The 16,494-nt window shown below is 36.5% G+C and overlaps 1 protein-coding gene across 1 annotated transcript in view; it reads right to left on the bottom strand.

Moving 5' to 3' along the window:
- Positions 1–6,159: 6,159 nt before the first annotated feature.
- The window catches only part of PINX1 (PIN2 (TERF1) interacting telomerase inhibitor 1), a 38,959-nt gene continuing 28,624 nt past the window's right edge, over positions 6,160–16,494 (bottom strand). The window contains 2 exon segments of the mRNA XM_034421310.3: positions 6,160–6,302; positions 6,304–6,801. Coding sequence (XP_034277201.2) covers positions 6,240–6,302; positions 6,304–6,801 — 561 coding nt within the window. The 3' untranslated portion in view covers positions 6,160–6,239.

Below are 16,494 nucleotides of genomic sequence, written 5' to 3'. Positions count from 1 at the left end.
TCACACTTGGCCAATAAAGAATTCTATTCTATTCTATTCTATTCTATTCTATTCTATTCTATTCTATTCTATTCTATTCTATTCTATTCTATTCTATTCTATTCTATTCTATTCTATCTCACTTGGCCAATAAAGAATTCTATTCTATTCTTAAAAGGCAAGGCTCTTCTTATGATCCGTGATAGACACCGGTCGACACTGTCCCCGCGTACTTGCCTTCCTTCCCACTCCCCATCTTGCAACTTGGCAAGCCCTCCAGATATGAAGAGCTAAGGGGCACTTTGGCCTCTCTTTTAATAAACGTGAGTCCCAGGAGGCTGTTACCGATTCCCAGATGCTCACCACCTATGGCATCCCTTCGTTAGAAAGAACAACACATGCTCTTGTTTCAAGAGGTTGATAATGGTGATATCATCACTAAGAAAGATGGGCAGAAGAAAATATAGGATGATAATAATAATAATAATAATAATAATAATAATAATAATAATAATAATAATAATAATAATAATAATAATAATAATAATACTGAAAAATCTTTGTGTTTCCTCTATTTCCACCTGAGCCAGAATTACCAATTTTCTCTGATACAGCAACGTGTCTCAGCTTCCAAACCTGAGAAAGGCATATATACAGGAACTTTCCAATACTTTCTCCTACCTAGCTCATTCATTCTTATTCCAGATGGGTTTTTGTATGTGTGAATTTGCATCTATGACTGTACATATAACATACTCACCTAGACTGCTAACTTAATCCATTTTCTGGGTTCACACAATACATTGACAAATAAAACAGGGCTGGATTAGCGTTCAAAAACTTTCTTTGCTGTCATCCTGTTGTCCAGATTTCTGAAGCTCAAAGCTGGTAGCCATCCCTTAAATTAAAGAGTTGGATTTATGTAACATGCAAGGCACAAAAAATAAAACTAAGGTAAGGCAAACTAACCAAATGTACCACAGTGTGGAGAAAACCTTAGGTAGTTTTAACCTGATCTAGTTACGCATGTTGAGAAATGTTGAATTTATAGGTTTATGAAAACAAAATAGAAATAGGAGGTGGGAAATACAGTTTCTCTCTTCCTTCCTCTTATTTCTTTGGAGTGTATATTCCTGTGAATAGAATAAGTTTGGTCACATTGATATAAATGTATCCATCTACAAGGCTATCCTTAGGAATACACGAAGCTAAATAACTTGCTCACCTTAAATCATTGATCTATATAGCTCAGTGTATGTGGCTGGCTATAGTGCCATAGAAATCTTTTGAAGGCAAGGAATTGCAAGGAATGACCCTGAGACATGATTCTTTTCCAAATACAGTTTGAGCATCAAATTTAAACATCAAACTTGGTATGTTTTACATATCAAAGAAATAATATTATTTCCAAATTGAAGCAAATTATTGCAACACTATATTTAAATCAAGATGAACACATTGATTAATGGTGTGGGCTTTTGCTATTAGTGAGATATATTAAAATCAAATTGCCAAATGTTCCCGTCTTGTGTGTCTTCTGGGCACACAGAATTAATACTATCATGACGTTGTAAACCACCCAGAGTCACTTGCTGAAATGGGTGTTGTAGAAATTTTATAAATAAATAGAAATAAATATATAAATCATTTGGGCCAATCTAAGCAGAGGCAGACTTGGGTAGTACTCGGATGGGAGACAACTAATTCCCTGGCTGTGGATTAGATTGGGAAGCTGAAAAAAAAATTCCAGGAGGAGGCAAAGGAAACCAGTATTGCTGCCAAATAATATATTGGTAACCACTAGGAATCAAATCTAAGTTGCATTTTAAAACATATTCCATTAATCTTTAAACTATACTCTTGGACACCATATCTTTTTGTTATCCTACTGCAGATTTAGATAAAGCAGTATAAAAGTTTTACAGAAAATATTTTTCTTTACATAATTTTTTTTAAATAAAAACTTTTATATTTTTTTAAATATTTTTTTAAAAAATATTTTTTTTACAGAATATTAGAACAGCAGAAAATACAATTGCTACCAACCTGCCTTCCATTGAGGACCTGTATACTGCAAAAGTCAAAAAGAGGGCTGGGAAAATATTTACAGACCCCTCACATCCTGGACATAAACTTTTTCAACTCTTACCCTCAAAACGACACTATAGAGCACTGCACACCAGAACAACTACACACAAGAACAGTTTTTTCCTAAATGCCATCACTTTGCTAAATAAATAATTCCCTCAACACTGTCAAACTATTTACTAATCTGCACTACTATTCATCTTCTCATTGTTCCCATCACCCATCTCCTTCCACATATGACTGTATGACTGTAACTTGTTGCTTGTATCCTTAAGATTTATATTGACTGTTTCCTAATATGATTTGATTGTTTATTTGTACCCTATGACTATCATTAAGTGTGGTACCTTATGATTCTTGATGAATGTATCTTTTCTTTTATGTACACTGAGGGAATATGCACCAAGACAAATTCCTTGTGTGTCCAATCACACTTGGCTAATAAAAAATTCTAGTCTAGTCTAGTCTAATTTTAAGAGATTTTACAAAGACCATGTTGTGCAATTAATGTAATTTAAATCATTAATACATTTCTACGCTAAACTTTATAAAGAAGCAGTTTATTGGAGTTATCTGAGGAACAAACAAGAGAATTGGGGGTACATTATGCAAGCCCAGCTTGTTTGGTTAGTTTATAATTCTGTACTTCTTGCAAACCCCCAAAATGGATTAATTTTATAATCAGGTTAAATATATTATGCATATGCAGCTCATATTATTTGTCCAGTCCTTTCTAATTCTGGTCTCCTTAATAGATACAAGGCAAAGGATGTAGGGTGGCTTTTGTTGAGTTGACTGCTACTATCTTGCCAGAAGCTTTTCCTATTGCTTTCATTTAGCCTGTACGATCAAACTGTCATAGATTATGATGATAAGTACAGTATTTGATTCACTAATGTTGTCTTCCAAATCAAAAGTCAACCTTCCTCCTCCATTCCCCTCTTCTAAGTTTAGATTTCTCTGGGAGTGAAACAGGCACAGGGCATGAGAATGCTATTGTATTCATGTCCTGCTCTTCACTGGAAGTTGGTTGCCAACCACAAACGTCCAGTGATTTTTAAATTTGCTCTCAAACTGGATATTTAAGTCTGCCATTCAGTGTGGCTGCTTATGATGGTTAGGGCTGCAGTCTCCAACTGGTTGATAGGGCTTATTAAGTTTGAGGAGGGCATTAACTGTTTATTTTGGCAACTTCAAGACTCTGTTATAACCAAGAAAAATCAAATCTAGAAAACAACTATTTCCTTTAATTAGAAGTAACTTTTGGACGATTCAGTCACATAAACAGCTCCCTCAACTTCTTTGAAGACCATTAAAGGATGAGAGCTTGGTACTAAAATTACTGTTTGTTTCCATCAATTAAAACTCCTTTGACCAGTGGCCAGCTCTGATTTTTAGCCTAAAAGGCTTAATTACGCTGAACTTAAATGTAAGGCCAGGTGCTTCCCCCTTCTTCCTTGTTGATGACTCTGCTGTGACCAATAAGTACAAAAGCTGCAATGTTTACAGATCTTATATTTCCTTACTCGAACATTACATTGCAGGGGTGGTGGTGGTTGTAGAGTAATGTTAAAATGTTCATAGGATTATTATTATTTTTTGCTTTAATTTATATGCCGCCCTTCTCCGGAGACTCAGGGCGGCTTACAATGCGTTAAGCAATAGCCTTAATACTTTTGTATATTTATACAAAGTCATCTTATTGCTTCCACAATCTGGCTCCTCATTTTACCTACCTTTGAAAGGATGGAAGGCTGAGTCAACCTTGAGCCTGGTGAGATTTGAACTTGCAGTAATTGCAAGCGGCAGATGTTAATAACAGTGCTTTAGTCCACTGTGCTACCAAGGCTCTTTTTATACTCATTTTATACTCTTTACTAGGAGTGTACTATATAGACACACAGGAGGGAGAGAGATAGTTTCAACCATGAAGTTCAAGAAATGAAGTGCAATGATTTATTTATTTTTTTAAAATAAACAATTGGAAAGAAAAGATTTCAGCTTGAGTTCCAGTGATTTACAGATACATCTGTCTGTCTTGGCATGTTATAAAAGTGGTTGTTGGTCCTCCCTGGTCTACCTCATAGCACTTGGAATGTCTCATCCAAGAACCATCCAGACCTTCTCAACCTTGGAAACAGTGCGGAAGATATGTGGATTTCATTCCTCCTGCTGGCTGGATAATTCTGGGAGTTAAAATCCATGTATCTTTAAGAAACACTAGAAGAATCAAGTTTAGCCAGATTTTGCCACCTGCTAAGCAAATTAATAACACAATACCAGAGTTGGAAGGGACTTTAGAGGTCTTCTAGTTCAACCTCCCTGCTCAAGCAAGTAACCCTATATCGTTTCAAACTGTTGTCCAATCTCTTCTTAAAAACCTCCAGTGTTGGAGCATCCACTTCGGAAGGCAAGTTGTTCCACTAATTAAATCTTCTGTCAGGATGGCCTCAGGAACTAGTTCTGTTCAAAGATTGTGCCAGTAGAGTATGAGGTACATTAGATGAAGAGAATTTCTTATGACTCTATAAATTTTATTTAGCTGCCTATTAAATAGATTAAGATTTACTCACTAAACTACAGAATTCTGCTCAGTCACATTAATCTCCTTTCAGAGAAATAAACTATGTTAGTTTGGATATAGCAATGATTGTAATGAAGTATAAAAAAGCTTCTGGCACCTGGCCACATAAGTAAGGTACAAAAAGGCAGAAAATGTAATCCAAGACAGTTTTAGGTTACCTCGTTAGGAAAGGCTGAATCTGCTAGTCTTTTAGGAAGCATAGCTCTTAGTTTATATTAGGTTGTTATTACTATATGGCCTTTGCTCAAAATCATAGCTGATGCAGCAGTCTAACAAAGAGAGAATCTAAAAGAAGCAAAATAACAAACCAAGACAAACTTTTTGGACCAGGGAGCTTCAACTTTATTGGCTGCTATGTAAGTTCTCCCCCCATAGTTGTAAAAATTGTTTTGCCCTAAGAAACATGAAAGATCCTTTGTTATACAAGACTAGATATCTAATAAATTTACATTTTTAAAAGAAATCTACACCAAATAACCTTGGGACTAAATCTTTTCCAAAAGAAGCAGCAAGTTTATTACCCTCTTATTTATACTGAATTTATTTTGGTGGCCTGGTACTTTATTTTCTATTTAGGATTGAATCTCTCTTTGTTAATATTATTATACTTTATATTTTTTTATGTTGATCAAAAAAAAGAGACCAACTGAAGCAGGAAAAGTGCAATAAAAATTAGTATGTCTGCATTTGTGTATACTACATTTCATTTAATAAGGCTTTTATCCCTAGTTTTATTTTATCCTTTGGAATACCATAAAGGAAAAAGAAATTTATAGGCAATAAAATAGTCAGTAATTCAATTAGTAATTACTAGTTAGTAATTCAGATCAAAAAGCATTAATAGGCAACGATCCACTATTTCTTCAGGAAAAATTTCTAAATGCTTGTCATGTATTGCTGATTTAATTTTCTTTTATACACCACCCAAAGTCACATTGTTTGAGCTGAGAAACCATATAAATTATGTAAATAAACAAACTATACCAAGTTCTTTTAAAGTGTGTCAAGAAAATAAGGAACATGGATATTGCAAACCATGAATTAACCTTTCCATCTTCTCCATTCCCCAGAAATTCTCTGTCATAGGATTAGGAGCTCCATTGATGCTTGTCATTGACATGCAAGTCCATAGAAGTGCAACACCTAGAGCCCGATCATGAGCAGATTCAGGATTTCCTGAAGGATTTACTAACCAACCAACACCCCCCCCCCCAAATCCTTTTTTGCAATGAATCTTCCAAAAGGTGGGGATGGTATGAGAGGGGACAAACACAACACATATCCATAAGGTCCCCACTCTGATTGTTAAAAACCGGGCTTTTCTCCCACTTCTTGGTTAAGGTGGATGGCAAGTCTTTTATGGGATGGGTTTTTTAAATTAATTTGAATATTTCCTCTTCTTGACATACATAATTCTTGTATTACCTTTTCTGTATTTTTTAAATGTTGTATGCTTATGGAGTAGCCACTTTTAAATTTGAAATAAGTAAACAAATAAGGACAATGTCTATTTTATAAAATGTTTATTTATTTGGGTAAATTTGGAAATCTACGTATATTTCAATGAAGTTAAACATGCAGATTTATATTAACTGAAACATTTCTTCTTCAGCTTTATGCGTTCAACATCTTCAGTTACATCCCAGTCTACTTTTTTTGCTCTTTTTCCTTTTCTTTGATTTTTGCTCTCCTAAATCATTATTCTCTTCCTTAGATGTTTCAAAGGAACATTGTCTTGCCTTTTGATAATCAATTTGAGATTCATTATAAATAAGATCATTACTGGTGTCCAGATGTTTAGATTTCTTCCTCTTTTTCTTTTTCTGGGTGTCCACTTCATCTCTGCTTGAATCTAGTATCCCAGTGCAGATAATCTTTGGTTCTCCAGCCACATCCTGTGCATGTTTGTGTTTTTTCTTCTTCTTTGTCTGGGATTCCAAACACTCCAATGTCTCAACCACCACTGGAGGAGAATTACCTGGCTCTACTTTGGGGCAATGTTGAGGTTTCTTCAGTTTTGTCATGCACTTGGCAAAATATTCCTGCACGGTAAGAGTGCTGGTTACAGTATTGCCTCCATCTACTTGGTCAGGTGGCATGATCACTTCTTTTGAATCTTCTGCTAGAAAGCCTGTGCTAGCAGCATCAACCTGAGAATAAAAAAAAGAGGAGATAGAGGTCAGAGGAGTAAACTGAGTAAGTGCTTTAAAAAATTTATAAACTGTCTGATCAGGTAGGGTTTTCAGAAGATCCAACACAACTTCATCCTATGTTTTAAGATGCAATGCATGTATCTCAGGCCAACCCTGCTTTATTTCCTGAAATAGGAATTTCCTTAAAGACAGCCCTGCTTGGCTAAGCTCAGCATGTGTCAAATCAGAAGAAATCCAAAAGCCACACACATCTATAGAAAGGAATTGTCAAATGTTCTAATTTTGCTACTTATTTGGGAAGGCAAAATCTAAGGGGTTTGTTGAAGACCAGGTTGGCAGACCCAGTGCCTTCTTAAACAAGTTATACACCCAATAGGAATGAGATAGCCTTTTATTTCATAGAGCAAACTCAGTAAAAATAAACATAGTAATCCTGTAAAGACAGACCAACTCAAGAGCTGGAATACTCAACATTGCAAATCACTTAAAAAATTCTTAAGCAGAATTTACTCAGAGATTTTTAAGTACCCCAAGAATCACTAATGGAATTTCAAGAGCAGCATTATTTTTGTTCCACAGGACTTGGTCCTTGGAGTGCATATCCATCAGGAAGTTGCCTTTTCATGCAGCTCCTGATCAGGCAGATACCATCAGTCTTCCTTAGTTGGATCACAGTTAAACACATTGAAAGCTGCCAGTGGTGTATCTGAAGGGCAGATTATAGTGTGCCATAAATGTGAATTTTAAGTAATTCAAAATTTTGATGAACTTCAGAATGTGATAGTATGAATCACATCCAACAGAGGAAATACTTGATTTCATGTACACTATATGAAGTTCCCAGTTTGACATAGGCTTGAAAATATTTTACCTCAAATATTTGGATATCCTGTATTATTGTCTCCTATTACCCTGAAGAGAGTGATAGGTAATTATGTATGCATGAAGGATATGCTTCTTCAGCCATTATGCAAAATGAAGGATATCTCTCTCACAATGTGAGAGATCATTCTGTGTATATTACAGAAAGACATGTTTTTTCTGCACTGGTTATCATGTGTTCTCATTTCACTGGCAAATGGAATCACACGGTTTCCCCTAACATCCTACAATTGCCCTGATGTATTAATTCATACTAGAATTACATATCCTAATTTACAACGAGTGAGAAAATGCAACTGGAGACTGATTACTGAGGTAATGTGAATATTCTTGGTATCACAGATCAAAGATCTCATCTTATGATGCCTTGTTCAATCTTAAGGTTTCAGGGTTAGGATGCTGTGAATTGCTACTGCACTGTCATAAATATTATATAACATCAACCTTTTCCCTAAAATTCAAAATAGAACAAAATATGTACATATATATGAGATGTTTTTCTACATCTCTTTTTTATGGCAGGCCTAATTACGCCAAAATGAAGATTATTTGGAAGTTAAAGCTCATTTATGCCACTTTCTACATCTCCATTCACTTTGGAACAGAAAGGAGAGATCTCAATCTTCTCAGAGAAGAAATTGGCTCGTAACAGAGCAAGGTTTTCCTATTGTGGCTCCTTCAGATCAAAAGTTTGCCTAGTCACTTCCTCATTCTTTCTCCTGTGAAAAACAAAAAAATTTTAAAAGAAGAAAAAACAAAAAATATCTTATAATATTTTGTTTTGCTGTTATTTTTTTCTTGTGAACTTGAACGATGTGCCTCTTAAAAGTTGTTCGCCATGACACAACCACAATTAAGTACACCCTAGTTTCAGCAAGAAGGAATTATTTGTTTGGGTTGCTCTTGAAATCAAGAAATTTTAACTTTTTAATATAAATATGGGTGATATTTGTGGAAGTAAGTCTCCTTGATTTCTATCTTTCTATAATATATTTATGCAAAGAAGAAACATCAATCTGGGGTTTATCTTTTGGATAAAACATAGGTGTGCAAGCAGGCACAAAAATATTTACTCCTTTCTTTGTTTTTTCATTATATTCTGACAACAGAAAAAAATCCATCAATGGCTGTCACCAAAGTTTGCTTCACCTAGGTAAAACAACATTTAGCATTTCAGGTATTAAAACATTTTTTAAAAAAAATAGCTTTGTGAATTCCATCATAATTGAGCATAGGTGAAAGGTACAGAGACAAGAATATTAAGCTAGAAGCACAAAATATTAAATCAGTTCTAAGTCAGCAATCAGGCACATGTACTGGACTGACTGCCTAAAATGGAGAAGTTCAGAGAAATCCATGATGCCTAAAGACAAGAACGCAGGCTAAACCACTCCTGTATGGACAGGAATTTTAATAACCACGGGCCACTGCACACAAAGTTAGCAGGGCATGAAGACAGGTAAAGGCAGTGTCGGCTCCAAAGCAAACTCACACACCACATTTCGGGGACACTGATGGAGAACCATTAATCATTTGGAAAAGGTAGGTGCCAGGAACACTCCCAACTGCTTCACATGACCAACTTTCTCTTTGGAACCCTGGAAACCAGGGAAAAACAATGATGGTGATCTGAACAGTGCTGTCAGATTAAATCAGATGATATTTACATGAGGAAAAATGTAGTAATAGGAGGCTGCCACCAAGAGGTGAGCAAAAAGGAGGAGTGGCCTCCTATTTATTCAGATGTTCCTCCTCTATTCTCAAACCTTGCTTGGCTTCAGTGTTCATTCTTGACACCAGATCATTAAAATCTGGGGCCTCTTTTGCCTGATTGCCACTCAGAGGCAGCAGATCAGAGATGTTTTCTCCAGTCCTGTTTTTTTGGGGAAGAAGAAATCCCAAATGCTCTCTTAAGACATACAATATGCTAGATTCTGAAGAGAAGGCAGTTACAAGAAGTGGGCATCTATTAAATCTGGAATGACCATGTGGGTTCATAAAAGTTGTAGCTGAATTATGATAGATTTGCATGGAGGTATGGAGAACTGTTTCAGAGAAGATGTGAAAGGATGAGGAGACTCAGGTTCCGGATGAAAAATAGTGATCACTTTTTACAACAACTTCCTTTTATGTGGATGTTAAAGGAAGTCACTATAAATTTTTAGTTATCAGCTTTGTAGAAAGATACAAAAAGTCTATAAATCAAATATTTAAAATAATCAATGAGCAATGTAGAGATAATTGATTTTAGACAAAATACATAGGATAGTCCTGTAGTGAGCCTACTATTGGGTGCATAACTTCATTAACTTGTAAAGCTATTCCTTGATAGTGTCAAATAGTTTATTCTGAAATATGAAATTTGCAATTAGTCGAAATGCTTTTAAACAGTAACCATTCAATTAGCCATTATATAAAAAACAGAGCTGCTTTCCTATGTTAACAAATCAGTAAACTATAGTATTAAAACCGAATAGAACTTGATACATTTTACATATATTGGCTTCCCTTTCAACTTAAGTGATAGGGAAATGCATTCACTATGATTGTTGAACTGATATTACAATATTGTAGGGGATTGTATGTTATTTTCAATGTTTCCAATATTTCTCTGAATATGTGCATATGTATATCAAAACTAAACATTCCTCAATACAAATAGTAAATTATAATGAGCATAATCCTATGAAAATTAAGCATTTATATGGTCCCTATATTAGATGAAAATTTGAATTGCACATCTCCTATACAGATAGTCCAACTTACAACTACAATTGAGCCCACAATTTCTGTTCCTAAGCAAGACAATTGTTAAGTGAATTTTCCCCATTTTACGACATTTTTTGCCACAGTTGTTAAGTGAATCACTGCTGTTGTTAAATTATTAACATGCTTACTAAGTGAATCTGGCTTCCCCATCGAGTATGCTTGTCAGAAGGGTGTAAAAAGTGATCACATGACCTGAGACACTGCAACTGTCATAAATATGAATCAGTTGCCAAGTGTCTGAATTTTGAGCAAGTGACCATGGGGATGCTGCAACCGTCATGAGTGTGAAAAATGGTTATAAGACACTTTTTTCAGTGTTGTTATAACTTCAAATGGTCACTTAATGAACTGTTGTAAGTCAAGGACTTCCTATATTAAGAGGAATTAAAGATGACTAGAGCAACTTTAAACAATTGTTAACAATATGTGGATACTTCATCTACTCCATTTGTTGCAACAGATGGCAGAACAGATTTCAAAACTGAAGATTTTTTTTTAAAAAAATTTATATCCAGCTATAAGTATGATATCCCACAATACAAATTTATACAAAGTTTGGGTTTTTTGGGAACTGCATTTAAGAGAAGTCCAAGCAGAAAAGAAAAAGTAAAAGCAAGACATTATGCTTTATAGCAGAAATAGGAACTTGTTATTTATAATCTAGAAGTTAGATTCCAATTCTCCGTGATCAGAAATGGTGGAAACTGCAATGCAACAATGTTGGTGAAAATAATAGATGGGGAAAAGAACGAAACCCTATTACAATAAGGTGAAATGAATAAAATTAGGGAGGGAAATGCCACAATAATCTGTGTTCAGATAGCCATGGATTGTGGGTTGAGAGTAGAGTACATAAGTAGATTGCTGAGATAAAATGGCTTGGAAAAAATGATGTCAGTATGAGCTTGGAAAAACCCTGAAGACGGAAAAGGATTCCAGCAGAGATTATAGGAGGAAGCTGTGTCAACAAGTGAAAAGGCTGGGCTTCTCAGAGATGAGGAAACGATGCTGCTTTTGAAATTGGGAATAACTGACACTTACAGGAATTTTCATTTGTTATGTTCAAGAGTTGGGATAGGGAAATAAAAATATAATTTAGTGATGCGGGGGGGGGGGGATAGTCAATTGTTACTTTTCTACTTTTTTTCCAACTTGTATGTCAAATAAGCTTTTTTTTTTTTTAAAATGTTCATTGCAGAATTAACACCACGGGTTTGTAGGTGGGAAAGGGTGTAATTAATGTCACGTAGCCCAATCAATCTGACTCCAGGTTAGCAACAGAAAACAGGTAGTTCCTGCTTTGCAGACAATGAAGTAAAAGAGGCCAAGCTTATGAGAAATCCCAGGTAACCAATAGCTTACCTATAAATGCAGAAGTAGTCCCAATTAGTTCAGGAGTAAATTGGGAACTACAAACCAGTCCCAAATAGCTAAAATGAAAGCCAATGCACGCAGATCTGCAGTTTTTTTTTCTTTAGTTATTGAAGAGAAAAAAAATGTGGAGCTACAAGTAGTAGCCACACCTCAGTGGAAATTCTGGAAAAGCTTATTTTGCCTCCTTTAAAAAACCCACCCATCTAGTCCAACTCTGCTTTGCAATGTGACCGACCAACTGATAAAAGGAAATGCAAAAGCAGGATGGGAAGGCAAAGAGTTCTTTCCTGCAATAATGGTTTCTCAACCTAGAAATCATATCCATTCATCAGACTAATGGATGGGAATAGCCTTTATCAACACCATGTTTTTCTCCCTTAACCCCCGTTGCCTCCAACTGAAAGGCATCCTGCATCAACAAATTCCTTAAATCACGTATGTACTCGGTGAAGATATCCTTCTTTTTGTCTGTCCTGAATCTCCTGCCAATAGATTTATTGGACAACTTCAGGTTCTAACATTAAAGGAAAAAGAAGAAGGGAAAAAAATTCTCCATTTTATAGATTTCTCCTTTATATTCATTCCCTTGACCGCCTATCCTGAGATCTGACATCGTAATTACGTGATTTGTTACTCCGTTTCCCCTTTGGCAACCAATCATGGCAACCAGGGCAATTCAATGAAGCACAGCGTAATGGAATAAGTTAAGCTCCCTGGGTTGTTTCAAAGGAGGCCTCAACATGAGGAACATTTTGTTTTGATTGCAGAAGGCTTAGGGAGCACCATTGCATACATCTTTTTAGAGAATCTAAAATACAGAGGCAACATGGCCAACAAGTTAAGTCCAAAATAAGCAGAAGACCTGTCCAGCAGAATGCCAGGAGTGTTACCCTATTTGGCATAAAAATTTAATAAATAAAATAAATAACAAGATGTTAAATTGGGTGAATACATGTGTATGTAAATATGCTCATTTATTTATCTGATTTGTTGCATAGTCAGCCAGATGTTCAGACTGGATTTGGCTTCTTCTTGTTGTTGTTTGTTGTTAATTTTATGTCACCCATCTCCCCACAAGGTGACTCTGGATGGCATATAATTTATAAAAACAAGTGAAAAATAATTAAAATATTAACGGATTAAAATGACAGACATTAAAATATTACAGTTAGTCCTCAACACAACCACAATTTAGCCAAACATTTCTGTTGCTAAGCATGACAGGTGTTAAGTGAATTTTGCCCCATTTTACAACATTTCTTGCCACAATTGTTAAGTGAATTACTGCAGTTGTTAATAACATGGTTATTAAATGAATCTGGCTTCCCCATTGACTTTGCTTGTCAGAAGGTCACAAAAGGCGATCGCTTGACCCTGGGATACTGCAACTGTCATAAATATGAGCCATTTGTCAACCATCTGAATTTTAATCATGTGACCATGGATGCTGTAATGGTTGTAAGAGTGAAAATTGGTCATAAGACACTTTTTTCAATGCTGTTGTAACTGAATGGTCACTAAATGAACTGTTCTAAGTTGAGGACTACCTATATTAAAAGCTATACTAAAACCACATCTAAAAGAATCAAGAGTTGGATGGGATCTTCTTACCAGCTCCAACGGTGAATGGCCTCCCCCTCCCCAGCCGAACTGGCAAAGCCAGGCTTTAATACTCTACCGGAGTGCCAAAAGGGAGGGGGAAGTTCTTGCCTCCGGTAGTAGAATGTTCCACAATGAAGAGGCCACAGCAGAAAAGGCTCTGCTCCTTGATCACACCTGCATTAAATCATTAGTGGATGGGTTCCATAGCAGGCCTCTTCTGCTGGCACAAGTGGGGTGGGCTTGTCCCATCAGAGAGAGATGGTTCCTCAGATACCCTGGACCCATGCCATGTAGGGCTTTAAAGATAACAACCAACCCCTTGAATTGGATCTGGAAGCAAACTGGCAAACAATGCAGCTTGCTCAGTAATGGCTTTATATGTGCAGCCCTAGAAGCTCTCAGGGGTGTGCGCGCTGCTGGATTCTGCACCTGCTGCAGCTTCTGAATACTCTTCAAGGATAACTCCATGTAGAGCATGTTCAGTAATCCAGTCAAAATAGGACTAGGGCATGAGTGACCAGGGCCTCAGGATCCAGAAAATGGCGCAACTGATGCACCACACGAAGTTGCAGAAAGATCCTTTTAGACACACCTGCCACCTGTTCTTTGAGCAGGAGTTGTGCATTTATGATTTAAAATAAGAAGTCTTAAAAACAACTATGACACTCAAATAGAAATAGACAACTTATGGCTCCCTCATTTCCACTAAAGTTCGTAACACATCCAATAAGCTTCTTATAAAGTTTTCAGATTGCTCCATGTATGACTGTTCCTTCAAAACGAAAACTAGGATGTGGGAAAAGCTCAAGGTTTGCATCTCCAAGAAAAACCCTCTGCATCGCCAATTAATGTGGCTAAATGATCTAGAGACATATACACGCTACAACTTTAAATGACAACATTCTGCTCACAAATGTTAGCTCCAAAGGGAGGGAAGAAGCAAAAAATATTACAGGCATCCCTTGTCAAAAGGAAATTGCATCTCCTGGTGTACATGCCCTAAGGCATGGCTTGGGAATGGAGTCAGCTGTAAACTTAAGTCAAGCAGACTCTTGTTTATTCAATGCAGAAAGCATCTTGGGATATCCAATTTCTTTGGGATATTCATCTCTGGAAGGCCAGTGTCATTTCCATAAAAGTTTGGGACTCTGCCCTGCAGGACTAATATGAATAATTGTAAGTGATGTGCCATCAACAGGGGGCCCTAAAATAAATAAAGAGAGAAAAACATCACAATTTTTACTAATTTGTGGTTAGGGATAGGGAAAGACTCTGTCTTCTCCTGTGCCATATTGGGAGAGCTATCCCATATTTTACTAATTTGTTCTTTTGGTCTGATCAGCTTCTTATTAAGAGAAATTTGGATGGGAGGGAATCTCCCGTTTATCAGATGATGACCCTGGAGTGCCACTGCAAATGCATAAATAATTTGACTGTAATCCAGCAATTTGTTAGGTCAGTTATAAAAGTTTTAGAAAAATTAACTAAACTGTTTCATTTGGGCACCTTCCACGTGTGTGAATTTCAACTACTGAAATTCCTGAGAAGTGTGATGAGAAGTGAGTGGCCACACACCTGGAAGGCAATCAGGTGAGGAATGGCTGAATAATAAGATAGCACATAGTGACAGTGGATTATCTCAGAACCTGTTCTAGCAGTTCTTTTTGTAGGATGAAGGATTATGAGGTACGATGCAATCCTCCCAATCAAAATAGGGATCACTGGAAGAGGCTTACGTAGAAAACAGGCTAAAATTTGCTCAATGGAAAAGGATGTTCCATCACAAGATGGAAGAGAAGGAGAAGGCCCATTGTATTAAACTGTAGGTGACACAAAGCAACTATTGGCAGATTTGGATAGACTTCCAAATGCCATAATATCACATCAGCCCATCCCACACATTCAAGCAGGGAAGGCATGCAACAGAACTCATCAGTCATACAATTCTGACGGGCGGGGTCAAGGAAGAGAGCTTTTTCTGCCTCTGCCCCTGCTTTGAGGAACATCTTACCCCCAGAGGTGAGGAAAGTGCCCAATCTCTAAGCCTTCTGCAAAGGGGTCAAAACCTGGCTGTGTAGCCTTGCGTGGAAGCCCACACAGCCATGGGGATGGCTGACCTCATGAGAACCCCCACTACCTGAATTAACAACTCTTAATCTCCCCATCTTGCATCTCTCCACCTCTTGCAATTTTATAATGTTGTTTTTACATTTTTACATTTTTAATCTTAAATTATTCATTTGAATGTTTTATTGCATTGATTAAATTATACACCACCCAGAGCCCCTCTGGAAGAGAAATGGGCAGTTAATAAGTTTGATAAATAAATAACCAACCTAAACAATGCTATTTTTTAGTATATTAAAATCTAGCTGCCTTGCCACTCTCAAGATTATAGGATATATTTATTAAGTTTTTTTAAAAAAATCCCATCTTTATTACTTTATAAATTTTATAAAGCAGGGAACACACTACTCTTTCCTACTCCTATTTTCTATATAACAACCCTCTGAGGTGGGTTGGACTAAGAAAAAATCTTTCATGCCTCAGGTGGGACTAGAACTCATAGTCTCCTGCTTTCTAGGCCAACATCTTAATGACTACACTAAACGGGTTCTCTGGACTGGTTGCAAAAAAAGAGCAACTAAGAATTCAGCAGGAGAATAACAATTTGCAGCTCTAAGTATTAATCTTTGTTCATACAATGAAAGACCAGCAACACTGAATGTGCTAGTTAGGCAAAAAATAGGTTTCTCCCTCCATTACAACATTGCAATGCATCAGGTTGGCAAAAGGTGGAGAAAGATGGGTTGTCTAAAGATGCCTGAAAACAAACTTTGTCAGTTCTCTATCCATATCATGTATCCATATCCATATCAGTCTTTTCCCAACTCTGAAACCATTCAGCTTCTAAGTGAGTATTGGTTTGAAAATGGCTGACTTTTCTATAGCTTTTTCCAGACTCCCAAAGTAATGGAATAGCAAAAGTAACCAAATATTCTGAAAGATGAGCTAAATCCAAGAGCTATAAATCATTCTAAAGCAGTTTCGCCTGATCTGGCA

This window comes from Pantherophis guttatus, chromosome 1, assembly GCF_059756535.1.
Source record: "Pantherophis guttatus breed Tessera chromosome 1, ASM5975653v1, whole genome shotgun sequence".
NCBI classification, from domain to species: Eukaryota; Metazoa; Chordata; class Lepidosauria; order Squamata; family Colubridae; genus Pantherophis; species Pantherophis guttatus.
The sequence above is the reverse complement of the archived record's forward strand: the minus strand, read 5'-3'. Positions and strand labels throughout refer to the sequence as shown.